The 20,815-nt window shown below is 40.5% G+C and overlaps 1 protein-coding gene across 3 annotated transcripts in view; it reads right to left on the bottom strand.

Moving 5' to 3' along the window:
- Window positions 1–20,815, bottom strand: part of LOC124551103 — a 214,512-nt gene that overhangs the window by 9,497 nt on the left and 184,200 nt on the right. For all 3 annotated transcript variants that reach the window (XM_047126034.1, XM_047126036.1, XM_047126035.1), the window contains exon 7: window positions 14,702–14,953. In XM_047126034.1, coding sequence (XP_046981990.1) covers window positions 14,702–14,953 — 252 coding nt within the window. The remainder of the gene's footprint in view (window positions 1–14,701; window positions 14,954–20,815) is intronic.

Raw genomic sequence — 20,815 nt, 5'->3', positions numbered from 1 at the left:
TCCAGTTACGAAAATATGTCAATTTAAAGAAGTGATCCTCTTCAATGCGATTTCAGGCTAATTATAGACATAATTTGTGGCGTATTAGACCTCTGGAACAGTAGTTATCAATGTTCATATTAAACACGACAAATGATGGACATTCTACATTATCAATTAATTCACAGATTATCTTTGAGGGGTGGAATGCTGTGGTACATTGAGTGATGGAGAAGTGATAGTGAATGGAGTAACAAAAACCCAAGTTAAAACATTTCCTGTATTATGTATTAATCTTCCTGCATCAGGTTTTGGGGGCTTAGACTAGCTCAAACTGTAGTTATCAATATTCAAGCCGGGAATAAAGTAATTTCAATTAGACAATTAAGAACTCAATGTAATTTGTGAGTGAAAGCTGCTGCTAATGCAACACTAGGCAGAAACACAATTTGATTGTTTTTTTCTTGTTAAGTGATTGTGATGTAACTGTTACTGTTTCAGTAGTAATATTTGGAAAATATATTGCCTTATTAAATATCTTGACGTTACATTTAGTTTCATTTTAATATCTTTGAATAAATCCAGGTTAAGGTAAAAAAAAAAAGCCAGTCAGTTAATCATGGATAGTGATCACACAGCGATGTTGCATTGGAGTCCGTAGTACGAGGAATTTCAACCAATAAATTCAGTGGCTGAATTACTAAAATATGAGTTGATGTTTTCAGCTGTGATTGAAACAGCAAAAGACCAGAAGGCTATGGCTACACAAATGATGAAGATTTCAGAAGTCATGCAGAAGCAGAATGAGTTCATGTTTGATCTTACTGCACTTTCAGAAAGACAGGCTGATATGGGGAAAGAGTTAACGGCTGAGAGATCAGGACTGAAGAAAATGCATGAAGATATTCTGGAGGTGGTGCAGAAATTAACATGAATTCTGCATTCCTCTAAAAGTCTAACCGCTTTTGAACAGGACTGATAATTTTGCAGAAGACCACCAACAAGTTTTGCACAAGCAGTTCGAAATGCAGGGTAAACATTTTGTACAATACCTTACAGCCTGCGTATCCAAAAATGACATTCAAATTATACAACTGTTAAGTACCAGCGTACAAAGGCACATGGAAAAATTTTCAATCAAAGTTATGGAGGAATGTAACTGTTCTGACGATCCTGTAGGAACCAAACTATGGAGCACAACAGAAAAATTAGGTCAGGATCTATCTGGAAGGAAATATGCAACAAGAGGTGCGCAGGCCAGGGAGTAATTTCATTTCTGAACCAGTGATAACGAAATTGCTACAAATATCAACTAGCAGCAAATACATCATTATGCAATACTACATACAATATAGGGGCCATAGCACTATAACCTGTGCTGCTGCTGGAACAAAATGTAATCTACCACAGGTAATTTCAAACTTTTCTGTGAGGAAAGAAATTTGTTCACCCTACAGTGTTCATTCACACATTTCACAGAGCCATGCAAAAATGTTTATTGGATGGTCAAAAAGAAAAAAAAAGGCTTCGTGAGTGAGCTTATACAAGGTGAAAGTCCAATGTGGGCCACAGAAGCTGCAGAATGTATGATGAATTTAAGAAAGTATTTCTGGTGAAGTACTGGTCAGATGAGGTACATGAATAACATTGTAAAGAACTATTCAACCCAAAACCATTTCAAATATGGCAAGGGACCTTGCTACTGAAGGCAGAACTTCCAGTATATACAGAGGAAAAATTAGTTACAGTCCCTAAAACAAATTTAGAAGATTTCTTAGCGATATTGATTTTGATAAATCTGATACAAGAAGACTGAAAAGCTGTGTTCAACAATGGCTGACTCAGCAGAAGTGATAATGAAAAAATTGTTTCAAGTCGTGATGATCTTACATGTCACAATAAAGGCTGAAATAATGTTCCGATGGACTGGCACAACGGAAATTCAAATTATGCGTGAAACCAAAATAATGTCTTTAACAGTAGGAGAAAGCAAAGAAGACATGAACACCAGAAAAACCTGGGATATGCAAACATCACTAACCACAACCTGTGGTGCAACCACCATGGAGCAGACAAAGTGACTCAAACTGGCATATTTCAGCTAAAATACAAGAAGTGGAAAATGATAGGAACTGTCCACCCATGTCACATCTGGTAAACTAAACTCAACCATGTTGCACCTCCAAATGATGGTTAATAGATGGGGTATGAAAGAAAACCATCAGTTCAACTAAGTAGTTACAAGGGCAGACATGACGCCATGGGCAAAATTTATTCCCAGGATGCAAAATGTGATAGCACAATATCATGCTACAGTCAGCAATTACCATGTATGCTAGGCATTATATTAACTACAGTAATGCTAGACATGGGTGTTGCCACAGATGTTACCTCCATGGACTTATGTAAGGGAGGTCTGAATACTATTTAGACTAAGAAATGTAGCAATACTGTGCACATTATTACTAGTGAAATTTTTGGTAATGTGTTGTATACTGGGGATGGAGTTCCTCTGTGAAAAAGACACAATGATTAACTTTTCAGCTGGAATATGTCATTTGAATTTTGATGTCATAAAGGCAGAGGTAGAATTGCAAATAACTATTGAATCCGATGGTAAATATTCAAACAATAAGCAGAGGGATGGATTATGTAGAAAGACAACTAACTGAACTGTTTCTGTGGCCAATATCAAGGAAAAGATAATCCAAAAGGCAACAGAGTCTAGATACTTAACTGATCAACAATGCAATAGGTGTGTTGCTGAAATATCTAAAGCTGTTTCACGAAAGACACAGTTTAATCCAAGGGTTTAAGTGTCAGCTGTACATCACAATGCTGGATAACCATTGCCCTATACCCCAACCCATTCCATGAGTAATAAGCCTGTCATCATTACAGGAACCACAAAAGAGAGTATTACTTTGCTTTAATCTTAACTGTTAAATAAAAAGAATAAAAAAATGACAACTGCTGTATTTAAAAACATTCCAAATAGCCATTATACCCAAGCTGGAGCATTCTTACTGGTATATCCAGGAACCCATAAAATTAAGAGCCTTTCTCCACACCATATGAGCGCGCGCGCGCACGCCCACACACACACACACACACACACACACACACACACACACAGAGAGAGAGAGAGAGAGAGAGAGAGAGAGAGAGAGAGAGAGAGAGAGAGAGAGAGAGAGACTAGATCTGTTCAAAAAATTCTGGAACTTTGTCCACAAAATTTTTCTGCACTTACTTTTTACTTACTGTGCATGGTCTCCTTCAAGACACTGTCTTCCACAACTGATATACTGGTCTCAATGCCATTTCCACATCCACAAGCAGTCTTGGTATGCCTCATGCTGAGTAGCATGAAGCACCATCTGTGAATATTCTTTTATCTCATATATCGTTGCAAATCATCATCCCTTCAAGTGGGTTTTCAACTTTGGAAATAAACAAACGTCCATAGAGGCCAGGTCTGGAGAGTATGGAGGATGAGGCAGCACAGTGATTTCGTTTTTTGTGCAAAAGTCTCGCACCAACAGGGATGAATGTGCATGTGTTATCATGATGCAAGAGCCATGAAATGTCTCACTGCATTTCAGGACTACTCCTCCTCACATTTTGGCCTACTCCTCCTCACATTTTCTCACACACATCGCAACACATCCCAACATAGATTAACAGTTTGTCTCCTTGTCATGAATTCATAACGAACTAATCCTTCAAAGTCGTCAGTAGACATTGAAGGGCGTCCTGAATGAGGGTCGTCTTTAACATCTTTAAACCATGTGAACCATTTGTAACCCCAAATATGGCTTAAGCACTCATCACTATAGGCTTCCAGCACCATTTGATGTGTCTATAAAGGTTTCCTCTAGTTTCATGCAAAATTTACTTCTGACGTGTTGCTCCTCTAACTCTACCGTCTTGAAATTTGCAAACTGTGCAACACAACATTCTACTTAATACAGCACTGAATAATAACTAGCAGACATATAAAAACTAAACTTCCAGCAGTTACACATTAAACACAGGCATGTACAGGGATGTCAAGTGCATTTTAGTCCAACACAACACTGGCATGAAATTACAAACGTTTCGGAATTTTTTAAACAGACCTCTTGTACAAGATACAGAAAATTATAACTAATGGATCCTAGAAGTATCGTGCATACACTGTATATGAAAGGATGAAAAATTATATTCTTATGGGAGTACGCACATTTCACTAGCACAGGGGTGCATATAGAGAAATGCACATATTTTAAATAGTAGATAGTTATTGAAGTGTAGTATTAAATAATTATTTCCTGATGATTGAAATTTACCACTTAGATGTAGTTGGAGATGTTAAGTGCTATTTATGCTACTTCTCCACATTTTATATGAGGAGCAGTTAATTGGAGAAGTGAGGAAATGTTACAAAGAAGACGACAAGAATACAGAATAAAGGTACGCACATGGGCACAAGTAATACCCCAAGAAATGAACTCTGTGTAAATGTGAGCACCTATTAACAGAAAAAACACAACCCTTTTTTATTTTAATATAAAATGTAAAATTTTTAGTGATGCATTAAGTTTTGTGGACTGGCAAGACAGCCAATCCACTAGGACGGGAGGTCGAAGGGCACGCGTTTAAACTCACGCAGGCTGGCGTGAGGTCTGGAAAATGACAAGGAATTGAGACTAGCAAAAAAGGTACGTAGCTTCTGAAATACTTAACTTTAATCCATAATTGGTGAGCATCGGTCTGACGGTACATGCATCACAAGATAAATAGCAATTGATAATGGCGCCTTGCTAAGTCGTAGCAAATGACGTAGCTGAAGGCTATGTTAACTATCGTCTCGGCAATTGAGAGCGTAATTTGTCAGTGAATCATCGCTAGCAAAGTCGGCTGTACAACTGGGGCGAGTGCTAGGAAGTCTCTCTAGACCTGCCGTGTGGCGGCGCTCGGTCTGCAGTCACTGACAGTGGCCGATTTAAAGGCTACCACCTAGCAAGTGTGGTGTCTGGCGGTGACACCACATTGTGTGTGCTAATTAATGTGCTAGGGGCAAAGGCTCTGCATATATATCTTTGTCTATAGGTTTTTATTTGAGAAAAGGTTTATGGTAATAGTTATAGAACTAAAGGAAAATAAATCACACTGAAGTGAAAAAGTCCTTATAAGATACAACACATACTGTTTTTGAGTGATTGTAAGTGCTCTAAAATACTTGGAGTTAAAATCAAAGTTTTGTTGTGGGTTTTGATAGAAGACTAAATTCATTTCTTTGCTAGTTCTTGCTGCTGAAAAATATTTCCTTGCTAAGCTTGGCACAGGTGAGTGAAGTGGAAAATGTATGAATACAACATGTCCATTTGGTGATGAGCCACTGGCTGTTTGCATAATGAACACTGGCTTTTCTAACCCACCCTAGAGCAGAGGTGCTTTCACAACCAACGGTTGCTCCGTCAGGAAAGAGGGAAGGAGAGGGAAAGACGAAAGGGGATGTGGGTTTTAAGGGAGAGGGTAACGAGTCATTCCAATCCCGGGAGCGGAAAGACTTACCTTAGGGGGAAAAAAGGCCAGGTATACACTCACACACACACACACACATATCCATCCGCACATACACAGAGACAAGCAGACATTTGTAAGGCCAGATTTAACACACAAACAGATCTCCCGTGCCATATCCCCGCACTTGCCTGATCCTCACATCCATCCCAAGAACCATGCACAAAGAAGCAACCCCTTGTCACAAAATACCACCCAGTACTGAAACAACTGAACCACATCCTTTGTCAGGGCTTTGACTATCATGTCCTGAAATGAGGGACATCCCATCCAAGATAGTTCCATCCCCTCCCAAAGTGGTGCTCCGCTAGCCACCCAAACTCCACAACAACCTAGTCCATCCCTATGCCACTCTGACTCCCAATCCTCTGCCACACCCTTGTGGAAGACCCAGCTACAAGATCTGCCCTATCCATCCAGCCAGCACATCCTATTTACCCCATCAGAGGCTGAGGCACCTGTGGAAGCAGTCACATTATATACCAGCTATGCTGCAACCACTGCACAGCATTTTACATTGGTATGACAACCAACAAGCTGTCAACCAGAATGAGTGGCCACCGCCAAACTGTTGCCAAAAACAAGGAGGACCACCTGTGCCACAACATGCATCAGAGCACAACATGTGAGATTTCAATGGCTGCCTCACAACCTGTGCCATCTGGGTCCTCACCATCCCCACCAACCTTTCTGAGGTGCACAGATGGGAGCTACCCTTACAGGACATCCTTCACTCCTTTAGCCTCCCCAGCCTAAACCTAAGGTCGCTTGCTGACCCCCCATCCCCCACCAAATAGAGTGTGTGTGTGTGTGTGTGTGTGTGTGTTCAACCGTCTGCCACGTGTCCCCTCTACCTGCAGCCCTAGCTAGCCCACAGGTGGCTCCCCACTCTCCCACGAGCCACTAGATGCTTCCCCCCAACCCCCTCCCTGTCTCCCACCTCTCTTCATACTCACCCCACCCATACTGCACCCCTACCTCACACCAGTACACTCACCATGGGACGGGAAAGAGCTGGCAGTCAAACAAGCACAATGTAGGGAGACAGGTGTGTGTGTGTGTGTGTGTGTGTGTGCGTGTTTGTTCCTCCTGCAGCTTGAGAAAGGGATTACATTCCAAAAGCTAGCAAAGCAAAGCTCTGTACCTTTTGCGTGTGTATCTCTCAACAACACAGAGCTTCTGCCTTTAAGTGAGTCCTCTCCTTTATCCCTAAATAATTCATTATCTTATGGTTGTCCTTCCTTAATCCACAGGATTACTAGTTGCTATGAATTACAATATTCTAAAAAAAAAAAAAAAAAAATAAAAATAAAAAAAAAACAGAGTACACTTCTGGCTTATGTTTTTCTCCCCAGGAAGCTATAGTTATTTGTTTGTTTCGGATACTTATGTACAGTTGTTACATGTGATGCTGCCACATCTGATGAGTAGTGTTCCTAAAATCTTTGTTCTTTGCTGTCATCATGAAGGTTTTCCTTCTTTATGTCTCAAACCACATACCCTTGACCAGAACAATAGGATGCACACCGATCAGCCAAGAAATAAACAAGAATAATTTCCATTTGTTATTTGTACTGTAATTGAAATTCTGATGAAATCAGTTTGTACAACCCACCACCTGTCCACACATGAAAGTGACTGAAATAATGAAGACAGTTTACCAAGATATTCAAAAGTAAAAAAATAAAATTATATGAAAATATGAACACAATCTTTGAACAAAAAATCTTTATCAAAAAAACTTCCCATCAAATGTGTTTATACGAGGGCCGTTCAGAAAGTAACCTCCGGTTGATTTAAAAAAATACACCAAGTTAAATAAAAATATTTTAATATATACATCTTACAACTACATGTTTGCACTATTTTTCTACATAGTCTCCATAGCGATTGAGGCACTTATGGTATCTCTCCACAAGCTTTGAAATTCCTTCTGCATAAAAATCACCCGCTTGTGCCTGGAGCCAGCCTGTGACCGCATCTTTGAGCTCTTCGTCGTCATCAAACCGCTGTGACCCGAGCCATTTCTTCAAATGCATGAGGAGGTGATAATCACTTGGCGCCAGGTCTGGGCTGTAAGGTGGATGGTTGATAACGTCCCACTTGAAGGACTCAAGAAGGGCCGTTGTACTGCGAGCAGAGTGAGGACGGGCGTTATCGTGCAAAAAAACGATACCGGAAGTCAGCATACCACGGCGTTTGTTCTGTATAGCCCGTCGTAACTTTTTTATTGTTTCACAGTACACGTCTTGATTAATGGTCATACCACGTTCCATGAATTCAACCAACAACACCCGTTTGGCATCCCAAGACACCGTTGCCATCAGTTTTCTGGCAGAAAAATCTTGCGAGGCTCTTCTTGGTTTGGTAGGTGAATTTGAATGTGCCCACATCTTTGATTGTTCTTTTGTCTCAGGGTTCACGTACTTAATCCAGGTTTCGTCACCGGTCACGATTCTGTTTAACAATGGTTCTCCTTCGTCCTCATAACGTGACAGAAAGTCTAATGCAGAGGCCATTCTTTGACTTTTGTGGTGGTCGGTAAGAATTTTGGGCACCCATCGTGCACAGAACTTACGGTAACCCAATCTTGCTGTCACTATCTCATACAAGAGAGTCTTAGAAATCTGTGGAAAACCAGTAGACAACTCCGACATTGAGAAACGTCGATTTTCACGAACTTTTGCATCAACTGTCTGAATGAGTTCGTCAGTCACCAATGATGGTCTACCACTCCTCTCTTCATCATGAACGTTTTCTCGTCCACTTTTAAATAAACATACCCATTCACGGACAACTCCTTCACTCGTAACTCTTGGTCCGTACACGGCACAAAGCTCATGATGAATAGCTGCTGCAGAATATCCTTTGGCTGTAAAAAACCTTATGACAGCACGCACTTCACATTTGGCGGGGTTTTCTATTGCAGCACACATTTCAAACTGCCACAAAAACTAAACTAGCGCAGGTACGACGTTCACTCGACCACGGCTTGATGCCGACTGACCTGTTGAGTGCGTGAACGCACAGATGGCGTCGCTACTCCCCCCACAACCCGCACTGTGTCCAATCAGAGGTTACTTTCTGAACCGCCCTCGTATATGAATTTAAAAACTTTTAATTTGATCTATGTGAATATGTTCATTACAAAGTATACTATGAGAGCAAAAAACTTTTATCCAAAACCATGAATTTTTTGTAATTATAAAATGATAATTGTTTTTTTGTTTTCAAGGTTAGAGAAAATATTCAATATAACAAATGCAATCATAACAGAATGTGAAGGCCTTATTCATGCTTCTGCCTGGTTTTCTATCGATAATAAGCCTAATGGTGAAGCGAAGTTAAAATTTATCCAGGACAAACAAGAAATCTGACCTTATAACATAAAATACACTGGCGAAGGAAAAAGCAAAGAATGATAAAAATTAACATATAAGAAAAGGAATTTTCTGTAAAAGGAGTAGCAAAAAGATGCAAATTGTCAAACTCAGTGTAATCAAAAAACAAAATATTCACCCGAAAGAAAAATTAGTATAATGCCCTCATGTCACAACAAAGGAAAATAATTAAAGTTCTTTTAAAAAAAATACAAATATAAACCCTGAACTTGGGCAAAATAATAACCCTTCAAAAAACCAAGGATTGCATCAGAATGACATCAGGCTTGTTTATTGGATAAGGAAAATCTTCCGCTGTTAGAGGCTATATAACATATATCTTATGAAGTATTAGAAAATTCATGTTACCTCTGTTTTTGGAACCAATTGTGCAGCGTATGAATCAATACTGACATGAGTCACACACCATTAAAGAATAATATGAAATTAATTACTGCCATTTTAAAAGCCCACTTGTTTTCAGTTTCTGACAGTTCAGTCATCTTAATTTAAAGGTATCTGTATGTATTGCAGTAGTTCAAATAACTGCATATTAAAATATAATATAGTGTACCATATTATTTAATTCCTCCCAGTTCACAAATATGTCAATTTAAAGAAGTGATAGTCTTTAATGAGACTTTAGGCTAATTATAAAGTGCATTAGACCTTATCTGGAACAACAGTTACATGAAGTGAGGAAGCAATGCTCATATTAAAGAAGACAAAATAACAAACCTGTTGCCTCATCCATTAATTCAGAGATTACCTTTTGTCACAATTATATTAAAGAGAATTAATTTCCTGATTAGCCGTGTGCCACCAGACAGGAGTGGCAAGTATAGTATCAGTTCTTTTGTCTGTAATACATATCCCATATACTGTAAACTCTCATCCAACTTCAGCTGTATACAACCATGTTCTTTAATCTTTACTGCTATCATGTAGGTGTCTGAATTATTCAACAAGCATGAAACACCATGAGGCAGCACACTTAGCCCTGAATTGCAGTCCCAGCCTTCTACACCTCCATCTACACCTGTTTCTACACTCTGCAGACCACTGTGAAGTACATGGCAGAGGGTAATGTAACAGTTATTAGAGTCTTTTCCCATTCCACTCGCATATGGAGCGCAGGAACAATGACTGTCGGAATGCCTCTGTGCATGCTCTAATCATTCTAATCTCATCCTCCTTATGATCCCTATGTGAGCAATGTGTAGGGGGTTGTGGTATATTTGTAGAGTCATCATTTAAAGCCAATTCTTCACTTTGTAAGTACACTTTCTTGGGATAGTTTATGTCTATCTTGAAGACTCTGCCAGTTCACTTTCTTCAGCATCACCACAACACTCTCCCAGGGGTCGAACAAACCTATGACCATTCATGCAGCCCTTCTCTGTATACATTGAATATCCCTTGCTAGTCCTATTTGGTATGAGTCCCACATACTTGAGCAATATTCTAGAACCAGCCATATGAGTGACTTGTGAGTAATCTCCTTTGTAGACTGATTGTACTTCCCCAGTATTCTATCAATAAACCAAAATATACCACCAGCTTTTCCCAAGACTGAGCCTATGTGATCATTCCATTTAATATCTTCACGAAAGAAGCATTATTCCAAAAACTTTGGACATATGAAAACTGATGCACTTTGCTCACTTCTCACTGCAGCTAAAGGGAGAAAGCTTCAAAGCACAAAACTAATTACTGATGACTGACATAATCTGAAGAAATGCTAGAATTTACATTTATTTATAGCAACTAGAGGTAGGTTTTCCATTTACAGTTGACACATTTCATATAGTCTGTAGTAACATATGCAAAACACCAATTAATGTAATATTAAATATACATATGACCTGTTATACAGGCTATTTGATACAATTGGCTATACAGATTGTTAGAAGACAGTAATCATCATCAAAGGAAATGATTTTTTATTTATGCAGTTATTACATTGAAAGTTCCTTATATTACAGACATACATCAGTGATGTACACTGATCAGCCAGAACATTATGACCACTGATCTACTCTTGATATAAACCCATCCAGGTGATAGAAGATTACCTGATGAGGAATTATTGCTAGTCAGACACATGCATAGTGCATGTAGTATCAGTGAGCTTGCTGTCTGTGTGCAGAACAAGGAAGGTACACAATATATCTGAGTTAGACCGAGGGCAGATTGTGATGGTCTTGAGGCTCGGCATGAGCATTTTCGAAACTGCACAACTTGTGAAGTGTTGAAGGAATGCTATGGTGAGTGTCTTCAACATGTGGCAAAACCAAGATGAAACCATGTCCAGATGTCTTGTTGTTGGGCGGCCACCCTTCATCACAGATGTCATACACGATAGGCTGGGCAGGCTGGTAAACAGGACAAGTGGCAAACTTTGGTGAAACTAACATCAAACTTTAGCTCTGGGTGGAGTGCGAGGTTGTCTGAGCACACAGTGCACTGAACACTCGTAACGATGGACCTTGCAGCTTAAAACCCATGCATTATCCACTGTTAATGATATTGGCAACTGAAACTGAAACGGGAACATGACCATCATCACTGAATGTTCGCACAGTGGCAAAGTGTTTCATGATCTGACGGATCACAATACTTACTTCATCATGCCAATGGGGGGTGGCAAACCATCTTCTTCCAGGGAACAGCCCCCTGACACCTGTTCTGTGGGATGGAGACAAGCTCGCAGTGGTTCCATTGTGCTCCGGGGAACATTCACATGGGCATCAATTGGGCCAATAGAGATTGTGCGAGGCACCATGATGGCCAAGGAGAATCGTACTCCAGTTGCAGACCATGTACACCTCTTCACGACGATCATGTTTCCCAATGGCAGTGGCATTTTTCAACAAGATAATGCACCATGTCACAAAGCCATGAGTGTGATGGAGCAGTTCAAGAAACACAGTGGTGAGTTCCAGTCGATGTGCTGGCCCCCCAACTTGCCTGATCTGAACCTGATCGAACACATGTGGGATGTCACTGAATTTGGTGTCAGAGCTCATTGCCTCCTCCCCAGAATTTATGGGAATTAGGTGACTTGTGTGTGTACATGTGGTGCCAACTCCCTCAAGTTACCCACCAAGACCTCATTGCCTCCATGCCACAATGTGTCCGTGCTGTTATTCATGCCAAAAGTGGACATACTGACTATTAGGTAGGAATGTATAGTGTATTTCAAATATTTTTAATTTCAAATTAACCAACATAATAAATACGCATTCTTATCTGTTTACTTTAACAAAATTTATTATGTTGATGGAAGCAAGTAATGAATTTAGTGTTTTTTTTATGTTCCCTTACAGACATTTGAGTGCTTTGGAAATTACCTACCAAGTGTACTTCTTTTCCTAGAATCAATCTTTTGCCCTGCAGCACAGAGAGCACTGTTTCTAAACTAACTGGCAGATTCAATCTGTGTTCTGGAACATTGCCTTTCACCAGCATACATAATCCCTTACACTGCGTGGGACTAAGCCATTTATCTGCATTTATCGTTTCTTGCAGGAGTGTCAGTTCCACAAGTTAGACAGGAGAACTTACTCATGATTTTTGCGTCACCTTTTTCATGTTATTTGTGACAGTTGGAAATTGATGTACGCAAAAATATAAGCTCTTCTAGCCAAATGCTGTTTGCATGTGGAAAGGCGGGCTCATAACCCCATGACACTGTAGTGCCTCAAGAATTTCGAGACACTCGGCTTTCCACCGTCTCGAACATCCGATATTTTAAGTACGAGGGTGAGAGAGTAAGTATGCTCTATTCAATGATGGTGGACTGTATTGTTGTGAACAAATGAATTATGTATTGAACAAACGACATTACATTAGTTTTTCTGGTGTTGGACTTGCGAGAAGCAAGAACTGGTTTTACAGGGGTTATTAAACCAAACATAATGTAATTGTATCTGTTAGTATCTAATGGTCCAAGACAGGGTTGAGTCGCGAGAGATGAACGCTTGTGTGAAACTTGTGAAGTTGTTTTATTGTGGAGATGAAAATACAACATAGTTGAACAACAGTATCGTGAGAAAACAGAACCATTTCAAGAGTAGAAAAGAAGTCTATTTCGATATTCCCTTAACCAGCTAATGCCTTCAGAGAAGAAGAGTTTGTGAAGATCAACGCAGCCATCTGACCCGAGAAGAAGATCGGCTGCATACAATATGTGAGTCAACTGTGAGAGACGTGAGCCTTGACCCGAGTACCACACTGTCTTGTGCCATCTGAAAACTGTTAGAACACCACCCTCCCCCCTCCACCAATGGATCCATGCCTGCAACTAATGGACAGTCAGGTATATACATTGGTTGTGTGTGCTTTTGAACAGATAAGTATTACTTGTGTACTGAAATTAAATTCCAACAATAGTGAAATTAAATTTCAAAGCTGTTCTCATTTTCAGATTTCCATTCATTAGGAATATACAGTATCAAACAAGGATTTCTAACAATCAGTGACAAAAACTCCCTTTCCCAATATACTGAAGGTCTCACCAAGACCTTCACAGACAGGCAGTATCCCCCAGACCTAGTTCACAAACTGATTTCCCGTGCCATTTCCCCACACATCCCAATCCTTCCACCACCCCGCAGAACCAGCTACAAAGGAGCATCCCCTTCATCACCCAATACTGCCCTCAACTGGAACAACTAAACCATATCCATTGTCAAGACTCTGATTATCTGTAACCTTGCTCTGGAATGAGGGACATCCAACCCAAGATCCTTCCCACCCCTCCTATAGTGGTGTTCCATCACCCACCCAACCTCCACAACATTCTAATCCATCCCTATGCCACTCCCAACCCAAGCCAATTGCCTCAGGGCTCATATCCCTGTAGAAGACACAGCTGTGAGACTTGCCCAATCAACCCCACAGCACTTCCTATTCCAGTCCTGTCACAGGTTTATCCTACCACACCAGAGGCCAGACCACCTGTGAAAGTAGCTATGTCATACATCAGCTCTGCTCCAATCATTGCACGGCTCAGATTTTTATATTTGTATGACTACTAACCTGCTATCCATCAGGATGAATGGCCATCGCCAAACTGTGGCCAAGATCAGAGTAGACCACTCTGTGGCATAACATGCAGCTGAACATAATGCCCTCAATTTCCAGGGCCATCTGGATCCTCCCTTCCATCACCAGCTTTTCTGAACTGTACAGATGGGAGTTACCCTTACAGACATTCTCTGCTCCCAAAATTATCCTAGTCTCAACCTATGATAACCTACTGTTCCCACACCATCTACCTGACAGTTTCTGCCTGCTGTGTCCTATCACCTCCTCTAAATTCACACCCTCACTGTGCTCACTCTCTGGCAACAGACCTACCAGCCTTGTCATCTCTCTGCTCCTCTCCTTCCATGCTCCCCCCCCCCCCCCCCTTTCCCTCCCTGCAGCCTCCTGAAGCTGCCCCTGACAGCCTTATCTAAAGTCTGCTTGCTCTGCCAGACAGCACTCTTCCCTCCACCCACCTGTACTCTGCCATCTATCCCCCTTCCTCACCTCACTTATGATTTCATTCAATGCAACAATTGCAGTCTGGCCAGAGTGGATGGAGTTAATGGTCTTGTGTGCGGGAAATATGTCTGCTTGTGTGAATCTGTGTGCTTTCCTTTCTTTTCTGAAGAAGGGTGTGGCCAGAAGCTAAGTGTGTAACAGTCTTTTCATTGTGTCTGTCTGATATCTTTGCAGTGTATCCTTTTCAAAACTGTTAATCAAAACTAAATCAGAGGTGTACTTACGTAGCAAGAGATCCACCACGTTGGTAAAACATATCTGAGCTGAAGACCCTAAACTTATTGTAGGCGAGTCCTAAGTAGGACAGCTTTGTGCAGTTCTGAATGAACTCCAAAGGAAACTTAGAGATCCTGTTGTGTGACAGGTCCAGCCATTCCAGATTTGATAAACTTCCCAGAAGGCCAGTTGCAAGGTCCTCGAGTTTGCATTTGCGCATCAGAAGCACTCGCAGTTTGCCATTGTTTCTCATCAGGTCCCTGCAAACATAATTTACAGTGGTTGTCTTTAGTTTCTTGTGTTGTTGTGTTTAGTACCTACCTGGCACCACATTTAAGCTGAAATTACATTATGAAATGTATCAACAAAAAAACTTTCAAAACATCTCAACTATCTTACAATCAATCCTGGAATAAGCTTGCTGGACACAGGGGCGATTCTGTTAATCAAAACTGAATCAGAGGTGTACTTACGTAGCAAGAGATCCACCACGTTGGTAAAACATATCTGAGCTGAAGTTGGGTCCCTCTACCAACAAACTGGTAAAATTTGGTGCTGCTTAAAGTAGTTTTTGCTAACTGTTTTTAAGTTCAGGGTAAAAAATGTGTATTAATAAATAATAAGACACCTATTTTAAGTTAAATGATATTTATTGGTTTAGGTAGTAAGCTATTTGCTGCTTTTGTTGAGGTTTGTTTGGAATACATTGCAACCTATATTGCTACATAATTATAAAAATAATGACTGAATCTGTTGAAATAATATATTCACTGATTTCTGAAGTCATTTTATCCATATGATACTCCATGGAGGGGGGGGGGGCTATAGCCCCCATAGCCCCCTCCCCCCTTGCTGCTGCCCCTGGCTGTGCTTTGCTGATTCGGAAAATAAAAAGACACGAAGTCTTATCAGCTAACATCCATTCTGTTTTCCATCACTATGGAAACTACAATATGTGTATTAAATATCTCCAGCACAGAGTACAACTTGAATGCAAAACTAGTGAATATCAAGCACCCTTCATACCAAATATTCCCTGCACAAAGCTAATTTTTATTCCCAAAGTTTAATTCCCAAATATCCAAAAAATTGTAATTTCTCCAAGCATTTTGGTGGCGAATAATACAGTGATGTCAGTGAACATTTTAAAATTAAAATGCTAACAACCTTGATTGCAATAGAGCATCTATTCAAAATGGCAACTGGTTATGGACAGATAGTGACCATCTTCAGACCATATGCACCATGATGGCAGGTGGTGGTGGTGAACGCAGCAGATATCATGGATGCACAAATGACAGCTGCTCAACTGAGAAAACTACTTACTAATTACAATTCTTTTTAATTCTAAAATTAAAATTGAAACAGTATTGATCACAACAGAACATTTATTAAAAATGGAAACTGGGTTCAGTCAAACAGCAATCATCTTCAGGCCATATGCACTATAATTGGCAGATGGTGGTGATGTGATCAGGAATTGTGGATGCATGAATGTCAGCTGTTCAGTTGAGTAGTTGCCATTCGTGCATCCATGATGCTCTGTTCACCACCACAACTGCCATCAAGGTGCATATGGTCTGAAGATGATTGCTGTTTGACTGAAACCAGTTCCCCTTTTGAATAAATGTTCTGTTGTGACGAATACTGTTTTAATTTGAAAATAAAAAAAGTCATCATAAGGAACAGGTTTGTACTTTTGTAAATTTTAATAAACACTTATCACTCACTGGACCATAAGACTCTCTCAAATTCTGAAAGTCTGGACCTCAAAACCAGTGCATCTATCAGCGAAACAGTAAATGGAACAAGTTCTAAAATAAAACTCGTGGGGGGAAAAAAATCTGAATATTTTGAATTTACCGAAGTAAGACAAGAGTAAGACTGTCTGCATTACTTTTCTATTGTTTTGTAGTGAAAGTAATCCAAGAGTGATGAACACTAAAAGCTCAGCATAAAATTGGTAAATCAAAGGTTTTTGGAAGAACCAATATTGTGATAAACTGCTTAGTTTTTGCAGATGACACAGAACTTCTGTATCAAGACACTGAAACAGCATAAAAAAAATACTAATTCTTAATGAAACAGCAGATCTACAAATATCATTTGAAAAACACAGTACAGTCTAACAACAACCTGGCACCCAAAATTCTAAAATCAAAACATGGGAATTTTCCTCATAGCCCAGAAAAGTAATTCTGTGTTCTAGAAACATGGATACAAGTACAATCAACTATGATGTAATAAGATTGCTACCAGGACAATGCTGAATCGAGGAACCAGTAGTCTACTGATTAAATTGAAACAGAAGATGAGAATAAGTGTAATGACTTTTCCCTGGAATGTTTCATCTACATCTATATGATTACTCTGCAATTCACATTTAAGTGCTTGGCAGAGGATTCATCGAACCACAATCATACTATCTCTCTACCATTCCACTCCCGAACAGTGCGCGGGAAAAATGAACACCTGAACCTTTCTTTTTGAGCTCTGATTTCTCTTATTTTATTTTGATGATCATTCCTACCTATGTAGGTTGGGCTCAACAAAATATTTTCGCATTCGGAAGAGAAAGTTGCTGACTGAAATTTCGTAAATAGATCTCGCCACAACGAAAAACGTCTTTGCTTTAATGACTTTCATCCCAACTCGCGTATCATATCTGTCACACTCTCTCCCCTATTACGTGATAATATAAAACGAGCTGCCCTTTTTTGCACCCTTTCGATGTCCTTCGTCAATCCCACCTAGTAAGGATCCCACACTGCGCAGCAATATTCTAACAGAGGATGAACGAGTGTAGTGTAAGCTGTCTCTTTAGTGGACTTGTTGCATCTTCTAAGTGTCCTGCCAATGAAACGCAACCTTTGGCTCGCCTTCCCCACAATATCGTCTATGTGGTTTTTCCAACTGAAGTTGTTCGTAATTTTAACACCCAGGTACTTAGTTGAATTGACAGCCTTGAGAATTGTACTATTTATCGAGTAATCGAATTCCAAAGGATTTCTTGTGGAACTCATGTGAATCACCTCACACTTGTCGTTATTTAGCGTCAACTGCCACCTGTCACACTATACAGCAATCTTTTCTAAATCGCTTTGCAACTGATACTGGTCTTCAGATGACCTTACTAGATGGTAAATTACAGCATCATCTGCGAACAACCAAAGAGAACTGCTCAGATTGCCACCCAGGTCATTTATATAGATCAGGAACACCAGAGGTCCCAGGACACTTCCCTGGGGAACACCTGATATCACTTCAGTTTTATTCGATGATTTGCTGTCTATAGCTACGAACTGTGACCTTCCTGACAGGAAATCATTAATCCAGTCGCACAATTGAGACGATACCCCATAGGACCACAGCTTGATTAGAAGTCGCTTGTGAGGAACGGTGTCAAAGGCTTTCCGGAAATCTAGAAATACGGAATCAACTTGACATCACCTGTCGATAGCGACCATTACTACGTGCGAATAAAGAGCTAGTAGCTAGCTGCGTTGCACAAGAACGATGTTTTCTGAAGCCATGCTGATTACGTATCAGTAGATCATTCCCTTCGAGGTGATTCATAATGTTTGAATGTAGTATATGCTCCAAAACCCTACTGCAAACCGACGTCAATGATATGGGTCTGTAGTTCGATGGATTACCCCTACTACCCTTCTTAAACACTGGTGCGACCTGCGCAATTTTCCAATGTGTAGGTACAGATCTATCGGTGAGCGAGCGGTTGTATATGATTGCTAAATAGGGAGCTATTGTATCAGCGTAATCTGAAAGGAACCTAATCGGTATACAATCTGGACCTGAAGACTTGCCCGTATCAAGCGATTTGAGTTGCTTCGCAACCCCTAAGGTATCTACTTCTAAGAAACTCATGCTAGCAGCTGTTCGTGTTTCAAATTTTGGAATATTTCATTCGTCTTCCCTGGTGAAGGAATTTCGGAAAACTACATTCAATAACTCCGCTTTAGCGGCACAGTCGTCGGTAACAGTACCATCGGCACTGTGCAGCGAAGATATTGACTGCGTCTTGCCACTTGTGTACTTTACTTACAACCGGAATTTCTTCAGATTTTCTACCAAATTTTGAGACAGTGTTTCATTGTGGAACCTATTAAAGGCATCTCAAATTGAAGTCCGTGCCAAATTTCGTGCGTCTGTAAATTTTAGCCAATCTTTGGAATTTCGCGTTCTTCTGAACTTCACATGCTTTTTCCGTTACCTCTGCAACAGCGTTCGGACCTGTTTTGTGTACCATGGGGGATCAGTTCCATCTCTTACCAATTTATGAAGTATGACTCTCTCAATTGCTGTTGCTACTATATCTTTGAATTTGAGCCACATCTCGTCTACATTTGCATAGTCAGTTCGGAAGGAATGGAGATTGTCTCTTAGGAAGGCTTCTAGTGACACTTTATCCGCTTTTTTAAATAAAATTATTTTGCATTTGTTTCTGGTGGATTTGGAAGAAACGGTATTGAGCCTAGCTACAACAACCTTGTGATCACTAATCCCTGTATCAGTCATGATGCTCTCTATTAGCTCTGGATTGTTTGTGGCTAAGAGGTCAAGTGTGTTTTCGCAACCATTTACAATTCGCGTGGGTTCGTGGACTAACTGCTCGAAATAATTTTCGGAGAAAGCATTTAGGACAATCTTGGAACATGTTTTCTGCCTACCACCGGTTTTGAACAAGTATTTTTGCCAACATATCGAGGGAAGGTTGAAGTCCCCACCAACTATAACCATATGAATGGGGTATTTATTTGTTACAAGACTCAAATTTTCTCTGAACTGTTCACCAACTATATCATCAGAGTCTGGGGGTCGGTAGAAGGAGCCAATTATTAACTTAGTTCAGCTGTTAAGTATAACCTACACCCACACCAATTCACACGGAGTATCTACTTCGACTTCACTACAAGATAAACCTCTACTGACAGACACAAACACTCCACCACCAATTCTGCCTAATCTATCTTTCCTGAACACCGTCTGAGACTTCATAAAAATTTCTGCAGAACTTATTTCAGGCTTTAGCCAGCTTTCTGTACCTATAACGATTTCAGCTTCTGTGCTTTCTATTAGCACTTAAAGCTCAGGGACTTTCCCAGCACAACTACAACAATTTATGACTACAATTCCGACTGTTCCTTGATCCAAGCACGTCCTGTACTTGCCATGCACCCTTTGACATTGCAGCCCACCCCATACTTTCCCGAGGCCTTCTAACCTAAAAAACTGCCCAGTCCACGCCACACAGCCTCCGCTACCTGTGTAGCCGCCAGCTGAGTGTAGTGAACTCCTGACCTATTCAGCGGAACCCAAAACCCCACCACCCTATGGCACAAGTCAAGGAATCTGCAGCCAACACGGTCGCAAAACCATCTGAGCCTCTGATTCAGACCCTCCACCCGGCTCTGCACCAAAGGTCCGCAGTCGGTTCTATCAACGATGCTGCAGATGGTGAGCTCTGCCTTCATCTGGTAAGCAAGACCGGCAGCCTTCACCAAATCAGATAGCCGCTGAAATCCAGAGAGAATTTCCTCGGATCCAAAGCGACACACATCGTTTAAATATCATCAATCCCGCTGGCCTAGAACAGCATCAACTATGCCTGTAATTTGGAATTATAGTCATGTTACTAAGAAATCATAACACAAAAATGCCATTTTGGAAAGGTACACTCAGAAGTATGGAAGATAACATGACTGAGGCATAAATTCTTTTCGGGTCCCATACAGGGGAAATTATTTTACTTCTGAGAATCGACTTGACACACCCCAATTACCTTTCACACTTAGGCATCGACAATTTCTTGATAAGGTTGCTTCTGCTAAGCCCATCAACAACTCCCATGGCCAAACAATGGACAAAGTGGGAATATTCCTGTGAGAACAATTTTTCATTCCCGACCTGATTTATGTTGCAATCTCAAGTGTTTGACATTCAAGTGACATAAAAATAAATGTTTCATCCATTCATCAGCAGGGAAAGCCGATTCAAGTATCTGATACTACTTTCATACAATAATGTGCACAGACAAACTTTATGGGGACTTTACCTCTGAACAGTATCAACTGTGCACAACTGTCAAGAATGACTAGTTTCTT

The sequence above is a fragment of the Schistocerca americana genome, chromosome 9 (genome assembly GCF_021461395.2).
Source record: "Schistocerca americana isolate TAMUIC-IGC-003095 chromosome 9, iqSchAmer2.1, whole genome shotgun sequence".
NCBI lineage: Eukaryota > Metazoa > Arthropoda > Insecta > Orthoptera > Acrididae > Schistocerca > Schistocerca americana.
The sequence above is the reverse complement of the archived record's forward strand: the minus strand, read 5'-3'. Positions and strand labels throughout refer to the sequence as shown.